Raw genomic sequence first — 12,389 nt, forward strand, 5'->3', positions numbered from 1 at the left:
TTTTATTACCGCGAATGAGATCTCGAGAAAGTTCCCCGGGTCTGTTAGTCCAGCGTTTGATTAACTATTCTTACTTAAGGAAAATCTTGTTACGTCCAAGTGTTTTGATGCTAGTAAATTGGAGTTTTTATTGTACTGGAATACGTTTTTGAATGTTGTTATTTACTGTTGTTGGGATTGTAGATTTTTATGTACATATTATTTACTAATGATAATACTAAACGTAAATGCAGTAGGATTCAAGACCACGCGACGTATTAAGGTAAAAGGTAATTCATCAGATTGTAAGTTTTAGTATTTTTTTAATATATTCAAAGATAAAGGAGGAGGAGCACAAATAAAAGTCTTTTAAAGATTAAACTATTTATTGCAAATAATATTTAAAGCGTTACATCATTTATCCACCCAGAATTTCATTAAACAATACGCATTTTACCCGTGTTTGTTATTCGCTTCGCTATTCGCACGAATGTGTAAAAGCGGCATAACATTCGCTTATTCATCTTTAGTTTAACAACTAATATTTTTTTTAATTATAAATGCACTGTTGATAGAATATCATTAAGGAAAGACGAATATTCCGGGAACTCGTTTCTATCAGGGTAATTATATTTTATAAATTTCGTATCAATTTGACTATTTTCTTTGCAGCTGGCATCCCTCCATGCCTCTAAATTTGGTCCAGTTATATGCGAACATGGTAGTGGTGTGTTCCTGTGGATTACGATATATATATAGTTGTTTAGAATATACAGTTGTATAGAATAATCTTATAAGATATACATGGAACAGGAGTAAGATCGATCACTACAGCAGAACGAAAAAAAGAAGATAAAAATAATAATTGTATGTTATACGGTACAGATGTAGCTGTTCTAAGTATGGTAACAGGGTTTCCTAGATTATCCCCCATTACTGGGAATGTAAAATAAATAAGTATACAGTCTAAAATCCAATTATATCATCACTTATCACGGACTAAATAATAAAAATCAAACATAGCAGTTGAATGAAATATTATAGTCGGACGTACCAATGTGTGGTAGCCAACAGCGCGTGAGGTTGTATGAATTTGATAGCTTCCACGTTGTCACAAGCGAACCGAGCCATGTTAGTCCTCCTGATCTCGCGTAATTGAGCTGAAAAATAACATTTTATTTCACTTTTAACGCGGCAGTTTTAAATAATTGCGACAGTGTTGCCGTAGTGGAAACCGGTCCGAATGTAAATGTGTTTGAATAAAGATTGTGAAACTGTTTGACTTTCCAGTTTTAATTATTGGATTAATGAACGCGCGTGTATTTACGTAACGTTTTCGCTCTTCCTATTGACGGATTCAGTTGCGTTTAATTGAGCGCTTGTTCATGTTTTGTATAAAATAAATGATTATGAATCAATATTGTATTATCTGTGATTGTTTGTTAGAAACGGCGCCAACATTCGAAATAAATAGCTATAAAGAATTGTTATGGTATTTTAAAACGTGACGTTATGGTATTGATTGTAAACACGAAAAATACTAACACTCCTTTATTGTAAGAATGCATCAATAATAAGAAAAAAGTAAGTACTTACAAAAAGTAAAGCTATGATAATTATCTCCCCTCTCGAACCAGAATCGGTCGGAGAATCTAAATAATTGTATTTGTTTGACCATAATGCAGAAGAGTGTTGGTCCAACGAGTGTGCCTTCGATATTGTTTTCACTCATAATTCCAACTAATAGGTCAACGTCGTCCACGTTGCTGTAGAGTTTCTTTAATATTTCTACTTTCTGAAAACAATAATTATCGTAAAGTCAATTCAGAACATTGTGCCGAATTTTTAATAATTAATTATTCTGATATAGAAACAACTGGTTCTTCTTCTCTATATAAAAAAATACCAATCTAAGTTAATTTTAGAATTTTAATTTAACGTACGATTTCGAAAAAAATGTTGAATTGTAATAACAAGGTTCGTAATAATAAGTTGAGGTTAACATTTTAAATTATTTGAACCAATTCACAGTTAAGGTGCTATCTGTATAAATTACTGCAACAAAAGCTAAAAAATTACAAGATTGATAGATGCAAAGATTTGTTGTTTGTTGACATTGTGAAGGGTCACGAACTCATGTCTTTCACAAACACTTCTTAGAAATATGAAAGTAAATATGTTATTATCAACCTTGAAAATGTTTGCCATCGATCGACGTTTTGTTGTTGTTTTTGTTGACGCTATTTAATAACAACAAGTTAAGCTATCGATTCCAAAAAGATTATAGCAATTTAATATCAGTTCAATCAGATCAAATATACCTCTCCATCAATAACATCGGTGAGGTCGTAGAAATCCTTAGCCGCTTTCATTCCACAAAAGTTTCTATATGCATTGTAGCCCTGTAAGCCTAAATCGCGACCTCTTTGTATGTCGAGAGAAACTTGGTCATGTACTTGTTGATTTGCAGAAATATTCGATATCTGTAAAGGTAATATTGTATAAAGCTTTTACATTGTCTTTTGTTTATCTGTGGCAACTTAGTTTTCTAAATTTAAAATAACCTTTTTATCATAAGTCTCTCCGGCGCTTTGGAAAAACGTCCCTCGACTGATTTCATCGAATTTCGTATCAACCTCGAGCAGCTTTAGCAAAGAGTAACTTTCATCCAATTCTATTTCACCAACGTTTTCGTAATTTTCATTATATTTTCTGTAAACAAAAGCACATTCCTGAAATCTCGTTTTAAGGCACGGAGATGCTACATCAAGTTTTATTTTTAGCGCCTTTGAAGGGTAAATTTTATTTTAAATGCTCTGAGGGTTTCTCTTTATGTAGGAAAACAAAAATAATGCGGCTTTCATTTCAGAATCCGTAGATCATACTTTGATGCTATTTATTCACATTTTACATTATACGCCTGCAGCTATTCTAAGTAATATACTTTATCGCGGTTTTTATACTTTATGAGGATAATAGCAAATCTTACACCACAAAAACATTACACCTTTTATCATTTTCATACGAACATTATATTATTAATCAGACATTGTACCTCAGAAAAGCTACAAACTTACTGGGTTACTGGGGTCTTTAATATAATTTGCCGTAAAAAAATAGTTAATCGTTTTAAACAATTTTAGTTTGTCACCACTTGGTAAATACGCAAATGATTATATTAAATTTATAATTTGCGTAAAATCACATAAGAGTAGACCAAAACAAACCGTGTTACCATAATACCGAGATAATTATAACACTACACATTTCTCTAATAAACCTTACTTACTCAATCTTTCCTCCAAGAAATGTTCTAAAGAACCGCATGACAATGTCGAATTCAGCGAACACACCAGGTTCCTTCTGTTCATCATAAGCTGACACGTGTTCCGCAAAAGTTGATATCAAATCGTAGGTCAACATATTTTGGTAACCTTTATAAAAAAATTGTAGGCTTTATTCGTTTCAAATCATGTTTTTCATTACTTATAAAATGTACTGTATGAAATTCCGGTTTAATATAAGTGTTTGAGTATTCTCTTTTCATGTTCGTAAATATGTATTATGTAACAAATTTGCCGTAGATATCAAATAGGAAGGTTCATTGGATTTTATTACATCGTTAAACGAATGAAAATTACACTTGAGATCATTCCTGTGATTTATATTATAATTAAGTTTTACAATAATTTGTTTTTATTGCTATTTATCCTGTTTGTAACACTGTTCCATTATAAATTTTTTATTGTAAATGAAATAAAAGAATTAGGTTACTTAATTTTACACGTTCGATGAACCTTTAAAACAGGCGGTTGATGATGAACATGATGTTAATGATGACGATGATGGTGAGGATGAGGATGATGACAATTATGATGATGATGGTAAAATGTGTGAAGCTTACCCAATATCCTAGGAAGGAGTTCATATAAAAATATATTAGAAGCCGTTGCGATATTGATTTGCCGAGCAACTTTGAATAATCTATCGTCTTTCCAGCAAGGATTCAGTTCTTGTAGAACCTTTGCTAGGCGGTTGTGTTCGCGCATGAAGAATATAACAAAAGTGGTCGTGCGAAGATCTAACGTTGTTTCTTTTGGTAAACCTGTAACAATATTTTTCCACTAAAGTAATAAAAAAGTCTCGAATCCGCTCGTGGGGCAGATGCATTATGCATCTGTTTCACCGATCGATTTTCTTTAAGGAGAAGTAGGTGATCAGCCTTCTGTTACCTGCCAGACTGAGACATTATTTTTTTAATAGCAAAGATGTATAATTGTTTGTAATTATGTTATGGACGTGCTCAAAAATTTTCTTAGTCTAAAGGCCTGCACAGAGCGAGCAACCTCGCGAAGCAATTGCTATGCAAAATGACAACACACGTCATTTTTCTCGTGCTTAGCTACGTCCACATAGACCGAGTTGCTTCGCGCAGCATACTTCACGAGGATGCTCGCTATATGGAGACCCGCCTATTGAAAAATCAGTCACTAATACAGCTGTGTAATTCCTTTTTACGTAGGCAATGTTTTAGTTTTAATCCCCAGTGAATCAAGGATGGGCCGAGCTTAGCGCTCAGTTTTTTTGTTTGTTTAGAACACAGGTATAGAAGCTAGTTTCGCTGCTAAATTGAAAACTTTTTTTAAAATGGATACTTATATATTAGGTGATCTCACATAAATGGGTAAAGCGATCGATTTTAAGATTGTTCATACATAGTTTATTATGTTATTCATTTCTGTGTTGCTACATATAAATATGAAATTAACTAAGTGAAATACCTCGTGAGTTGTATCACTCTGTTTTTAAATAACATGTGTTCCAGGTAAAGCGTTCGTTATTTATATTATGTTCTTCCGAGAAGCGCGAAGAGGCCGCGAAATGTTTTTCAATGTTACGTACATGTTATGACTTACAAACTAAAATATGTCTATTGAACGCCTTACCATACAAATTTATTTTGACGATTTTTACACTACGATAAAATATAAAAGTCCTATCAAAGTCCTATCCTATCCTACTAATATTATAAATGCGAAAGTTTGTGTGGTTGGATGTATGTGTATGTGTCACTCTTTCACGCAAATACTACTGAACCGATTATAGAAGGTAACTTGGATTAACACATAGGATAGGTTTTATCCCGGAAATCCCTCGGGAACGGGAACTATGCGGGTTTGTCTTTGAAAACGTGGGCGAAGCCGCGGGCGGAAAGCTAGTTTATTATATATGAGGAAAACGTTACCAATTGTGTAGCAAGTCTCATCGTTATACAGGAAGCAATCGGTCCCGTTGTTTGCGGGTAGATATCGATTGCCGCGCATCTCCAACTTCAAAGTACCGTTTTTGAAAGAACGCAATTCTTTCATAGATTGTTCATCCACTCCGTATATTATGGACAAGTCTAAGAGCGGAGTTTGGTAGTTTATCTGAAAGTTTAAAAAATGTATAATTAAAAATAAAAATTGATTAATGATACGTTTACTTGTTACGTGTAAGATTTTTCTGAAAAACTATACGGTCTATCAAACACATGAAAGATAATTCTCATACTTAATGATTTGAGAGAATCGTTTAAGGTTTTGTTATTATATAAGATTAGTCAGACACCTTTCTATAAAGTTATTTACATTAGCAAAAATATTGTCTACATTCAGAAAAATGTTGAGGACTAACAATAGAAAATTTTCACGTTGTGATGAATGCATTGCTACGCGAAGAATTTTTTGCTTCTTTATAAATATATCGTAGAGCATCATTAGTGATTATAAATTATATTAAGTTACAGAGATTTCTTTTAAACCGATTATCATATTTATAGATATATTTATAAATAACATTCTTTGCTTAACAATGGATATCAAACTCATCACATCGCGTCAATCAGAAAACATCAATTCAGAATATAATTTGTTTTCAAGCAGCCAATTTTCGTACTTCCAAACAAACCAAATACAAAGAGTTCCGAGACGCCTCTTGCCGTCTCAACGGGTCGATCTGAAATCACCGTATTAAAACTTCGAGACCAACTGAATCATACCTGCGCGGGGACCGCGTCTTGTGTACACCCTAGATCTTGGAAAGTTTCCGCTCTAGAGAAGTTAAGACAGTCTATTCCTTTGAGATAAGGGTCGTTTTGCACGTGTATTGGGAGACAACGCGGGTCCTGTTCGCCGGCTACGGTACAACAATTCTGTCGTTTCTTGAGGTAGTCCACTGAAAGGTAAACTTGGGATAAAGTTTTAAAGTCCATTCGTACTTGTCAGCTTTTGTTAACAATCGTTTAGTGTTTTAATTGAAATAGGGTTGTGGGAATCTGCGAGTGATACTTTACGTTAATAATGTATTCTGCTTTTCGAAATATTATTTGGGTATGGCGTATGGAGATGACTAAGGTGCTAAGTTCATGAAATAGTTTTAAATAATTTGTTTATAAAGTGTAATTGTTGTTATAAAATGTCATACAAATTATTCTTGTAGAAAAATCGATATGATTGTATAATGGCTAAATTGTTTACAAATTCGAATAATTGTGTTAAGAAATTCATTTTTGTTGTTAATGTTTATACGAATATATAATGCGACGATAATAATATTCTTAGATAATAAAGATTTCATTGTCACAGTATTAATAATTCCAAATGTTTACACAAACAAGAGCTATTGTGAATTTCCCATGAACATAATATTTTTTCATCCATCAGTTTTTTGTGCTCTATAAAAGAGAGTTCATAATATGTAGTTTTATAATTTGCGTAGAAATAATTATTAAAAAGTAGATAATTGAAAACTCTGAACAGAAAGTGCTTGTTTGTTTTTAATAAAAACTACTTTGCAACAATGCATAAACGGGAAAGATTGTAACATTGCGTTTTTCTGTTTTTCTATGAACTAGAGTGCCTTAGGCGCTTCTGAATACGTAAAGTGAATATCATATAATTTCGCTATACCTATTTTTCTAGAAAAGGAAATAAATTGTAGGTACTTAAAAATTATGATAAAATTAAAATAAGAACTAATCTAAACGAATAATATCACTATAAATTCTATATATTCAAAAAACAACATTAAATTATGTATAAAATTTTACAGTAAATAACTGAAATAACTGCTATTAATAAACGGTATAATTTCGTGTACTTACAATTTAACCGTGATCTTTCTATATACCTGAACATAGGTATGTAGGTACATAATGTACCTAATGTTTCATATTTATATCCTAAGAACTAATTTTCTTTAAGTATTATTTTTCCTACTTACAGGGTCCATTTAAGGCGCTGACATCCTTCCGTATTAACTCCATAAAATGAAAAGCGGCGACGTTAAACAGATTTTTGTCCTGCAAGTAGCTCGTAGTTGGTTTAAGGCTGGTCCTCACAGTTCTGGCGGATGGAAGCGGTTTACCATCTTTGTTTTTGCGTATTTTATGTTCTAAAAGAAGAAATATTAGATAATTTGGTATTTATTTCAACATATAAATAGTGAATCGTACACCCAAGTACCTAATAGTGAAATTTTCGAGCGAGTGTTAATTTCTTTTTCAAGGAATAAGAGAGAGAGGATTAAACTTCTACTATTGGTTTAAATAATAAATAATTAGTAAGTAGATAATAAATAGATCGAATAAAGTAAAGGTTGCGTTTCTTACAACTTTTCTTCAATCAATTGAAACATTTTCAATTTAAGAAACTTAAAATTTTCGTGCCCTGAAAATGTTTGCTCTACACCACAGATTATTAATTTCACCATCCTGGCTGGTAAAAAAAACGAATGCAATAAATCTAAATTAAAACCTCAAAGTCAGTGGATTTAATTTAAAAATCTAAATTATATTAAGATGCTCATGCAATTTCAGGTTTCATATTTCTGATGTGAGAAAAAATTTATTAATCTTTTCATATTTCGTTTCGCATTGCATTTCGTTCGAATTATTTTATTTAAAAAAAAAAAAAAAAACTATAGTGCTTATTTATTTTATCTGTATAATCAGATAGTGTTAATTCTCATAAATTAATTATTTATAACTAAATTGATTAACACAAATAGCGTTCAATAAATTTTAATGTTATTATAATATTCCATGCAGTAATTTACATCGGGTGTATGAAAACCATGAACGCAGCAGTATGAAAAATTAATTAATATAATGTGTGATAATTTACAATATTGGGCGGCGGTTTTAAGCTTAATCCTTTTGGATTGATGATGCGGTGGACCAAAACAATAACTGACTAGTTTTAAATTAAATTTGGAAAGAAAAATATTGCGGTGGTGTTGAACGTTGGTTAATTAAGGCCCTTCTCTCATGGAGCTACTCAAAAAGAACTAGTCACAAACTCAAATTACTAACGAGTTGCCTGAGTGTCACAGCCCATACATGTTCTATGGAGATTCGCACACGACGCGACTAGTTACCTGGTGAGTAACGCGTTAGCAACAAATCACGCGCGACGCGTCGTGTCGGTCTCCACGCTACTGGTTTCCCGAGTTTCTTTGTTTTTTATGGTAAAAATGAACGAGCAAACATTGACAAGTGACTGAAACCTTATAACTTGAGTAGCGTTGTATGCGAGATACAATTTGTAACTGGTTTGTAATCGTAATTACTGATTAGTTCAGTCATTTTTTAGTAGCTCCATGAGCGAAGGGCCTTAATTGTGTCTATGTTTTATGTTAAAATATTGATTTAGTTAGTAGAAATTTACTAGTGTAATTTATTTTTGAAAGGAGGTGATTAAAGTATGTATTTGTATGCCATTTTTAACAAAATACATTCGTATTTGTTGTTTTGCGTGATTGCTCCTTAAGTTTACAAATAAAATTATACATATGAGCTTTTATCATAAAAAAAACGTTTCTGTAAGTAAGAATCGGAAGAAAACATTTCCCTGAATTTTTGAAATATAGATGATATTATGCCATTCGATTTCCTAGCCCTGTGTAATAAAAAAATATTAGGACAGGTTAATAAACTTTACTACACTTTTCACTGGTCCTGGTACATTTCAAAATTATTAAGAGAATAAAGAGGTAAATGATATGTATATGAACGTTTTATCATAGAATACCCACTACGTGCACAAATTTGTGAGCCATAAATAGTAATAAATAAGTCACGTTGTAGAAAATATTGATCATTTAGTTATTTTCCTCTCCCTATCACAAGTTCGGAGTTTGTGTCAAACTTATTGCCAAGTAATTATAGTACTTTTTTAGCTTTATTGAGCTTTGATGTTTTTTAAAGTATTCGCAATCCATACTAATATTATAAATGCGAAAGTAACTCTGTCTGTCTGTCTGTTATTAGATATATTTTGATACCCGAGAAAGGACACAGGCTACTTTTTATCCCGGGAAATAGGATAGGTTTTATCCCGGAAATCCCACGGGAACGGGAACTATGCGGGTTTTTCTTTGCCTGCGCGGGCGAAGCTGCGGGTGGAAAGCTAGTAGCAAATAAATCTTTTTTAACAGAAAACTGAAAACAGCCTTCTTATTTTAGAACTAAACCAAATTTAAATGAGCCGATATGGCAGGCACCTGCTTACAAATAATAAAATAATTATCAAAATTTGTTTACTAAGTCGAACGTTACGATAACAAACCCCAAAAAAAAAATACAGTCAAATGGAGAGCCTCCTTCTTATTATAAAGTCGGTTGAAAAAGGCAAAGAAACATGAATACGGGTAAAGGATACGTTGTGAAACGTAAAATGAATGAAGGAATATGAATATGAAGGAAACCAAGTCTTTTTATACCCGCATACATATGTTTGCATCATGGCCATAGACTAGAGTTTTATTTATTGTTTTTATCATTCTATCAAAATTCACGTAAATCCGTACAGTACGTGATGTGTGAAAACGTAACAAATAGAGAAAGAGAGATATTCGTTTTTATAAGATAACAATGGATTTGATGGGTGTAAAATGGAGCAGTTATTCCCGTTTCAGTTTACGCACGTACCACAATATTCACTGTTCGGTTGCTCTTTTATGAAACTATTTTTCGTTTTTGGTTGATATTTATTATGCAGAACGTAACAGAGATTATAATGTTAAGGCTGTATTTTATAGGACTATAGAAGGTTTGGCTCATTGATTATTTGCGGTATAAGCGTGAAAAAGTTATATAATTTTTCAATCTGGTATGCCCAAAGACCAAAATAATCGTCCACGTCTCTACAAATCATGCGAGAACTGGTATCGTATAGGTACTGAAGATGACTACGATAATTATTAATTCATATCATTATCAGGTACGTAAGTAAAAGAAAAACTATAATGTGTCAGTCGTTCACATTATACTGAGTAGTTATCCTTTACGTATCCTTGCTGCTACATTTTAGTTCTTCTAGTGTGTTGGTGATATAAACGACAATTATTTCTTTTCTTTCTATCTTTCTTGCATTCTAGTCTTACTAAGTTTGACGCTATTGTTCCTATACTCCTAATTCATACCACCAGCAATTTCACGAGTAAAACTCCATATATTAGTCGATACTCACGATTAGCATATTCCGGTGGTAGCAGTCGTAAGTACGGTCGCCTAGCTGCGCCAGACGCAGGTCGCTTGTAATTGTTACATGTACCGCTTACTCTGCTGACCTCGTGGGCGGCACAGGGTGCAATGTCTATAGAACATTTGCTGAAAAATTTTTCTATGTTACATTTAGAAGTTTACACGTTTAACTTAGAAGTTTTCCACTTGTTATAATTATTAGTTATAAGTTTTATGGGTAATGAGTTTTTCGATGGTTATGCGATTTCATAAGTAAGGTAGACAATGGAATTTTAGGTTATCCTTTTATATAATACTTATGATGTATTTTTAATCAAATAAGCTTTACTAGGCTTTGGTGGGCTTAAATTCTAACGAGTCTTACAATTATTTATCTATAGACATCGCGATAAAATATTCATTGGAAATCTGTGCCCTGGAAAATGAAAATAACCATATTTGTATCATCACGATTCACGATACTCATAGGAGTGCATTCTGAAATCTGCGTGTGAAGACGACCCACTGTCACAGATGAGTATTTACACATCTGTGACAGTGGGTCTATTTGTGCAATTGTATTCGAAATTTAAGGTATGTTTTAAAGTACACGTTATGTTTGTCTAATTTTTTCCGAAAGTTCCTGTGGAATAACCACAAATCCTTAGCATTACATGAAATCATAAGAAATGATATGTAAATAGACAAATGTACAACAATAACCGAAGCTCAAATCATAAAAAGATCAAGGCTACATCAACTTATATTGGCTAATAAAGTGAAAACATAAAAAAAGTAATAAGGAATACTCACTCCGCGTATTTTTTTATTCGAAGTTCCTTCGCGTGCGGCTCGTCAAATTTCTTTCCGCTATACCTGTCAAACAGATCACCGTTCACGTGCAAAAATATCGATATAAAAACGAAAACTCCGAGTAAATTATTCATTTTTCCTCCTATAACTTGTTCAAGCGAACCTCTGGAATCAACTGATTTCATGATCAGAAAATTATACGTAAAATCGATATGTTTCATAATTCATTATTAAAACGGCATGAACCTTGGATGATGTTAACAAAAATCCTTAATTGTTTTGAAATTATTTATATCCTTTTTCATAATATGAACTCACCGGTAACTAATTCCGCGTACATAATAAATTATTTCCTTTTATAATACCTTATTTTTTTAAGTGTATACGTTTGTGTATGAGCCGTAATGTTACACCAATATTCCGGTAAGAACGATGTTAAGGCTAATCCATACTATAATATTATAAATGCGAAAGTAACTCTGTCTGTCTGTCTGTTACTCAATCACGCCTTAACTACTGAACCAATTTACATGAAATTTGGTATAGAGATATTTTGATACCCGAGAAAGGACATAGGATAGGTTTTATCCCGGAAATCCTACGGGAACGGGTTTTACTTTGAAAACGCGGGCGAAGCCGTGTGCGGAAAGCTAGTATTTATATATTTTATACTAGCGGTCCGCCCCGGCTTCGCCCGTGGTACATATTTCGCAATAAAAAGTAGCCTATGTCCTTTCTCGGGTATCAAAATATCTCCATACCAAATTTCATGCAAATTGATTTAGTAGTTTAGGCGTGATTGAGTAACAGACAGACAGACAGAGTTACTTTCGCATTTATAATATTAGTATGGATTGTCAAATTAATCAAATAAATATTTTTTTTATATTATTAACGGATACGGATGTTACACAAAAATCTACCTATGAACGTAGATTTTTTTTTGTAAATTCAGTAATAATCTTGATTATTTATATATTAGGTATTAGTCGAACAGTTTTTGATAACTCAGTTTTGTGATACTTATTTCTGTGTATCCTTCAAAAATTTTCTTTATTTCGTAATTTATAAATTATGGGAAAGTTAAGGAGCA

The 12,389-nt window shown here is 32.5% G+C and overlaps 1 protein-coding gene across 1 annotated transcript; it reads right to left on the minus strand.

Moving 5' to 3' along the window:
- Positions 1 to 361: 361 nt before the first annotated feature.
- LOC149488360 (salivary peroxidase/catechol oxidase-like) lies at positions 362 to 11,481 on the minus strand. The gene is made up of 12 exons (XM_089695218.1): positions 11,297 to 11,481; positions 10,491 to 10,630; positions 7,243 to 7,413; positions 6,020 to 6,195; positions 5,225 to 5,408; positions 3,884 to 4,084; positions 3,269 to 3,413; positions 2,544 to 2,691; positions 2,301 to 2,462; positions 1,576 to 1,774; positions 1,034 to 1,139; positions 362 to 714 (listed from the first exon to the last, which is right to left on the minus strand). The coding sequence occupies exons 1-12, from the start codon at positions 11,479 to 11,481 to the stop codon at positions 534 to 536; spliced, it is 1,998 nt and encodes a 665-aa protein (XP_089551344.1). The 3' UTR covers positions 362 to 533.
- Positions 11,482 to 12,389: the final 908 nt, after the last annotated feature.

Source organism: Colias philodice, chromosome 5 (genome assembly GCF_061535455.1).
Source record: "Colias philodice isolate Cphi_HAF_F1 chromosome 5, ilColPhil1 Martin Lab GWU primary, whole genome shotgun sequence".
NCBI lineage: Eukaryota > Metazoa > Arthropoda > Insecta > Lepidoptera > Pieridae > Colias > Colias philodice.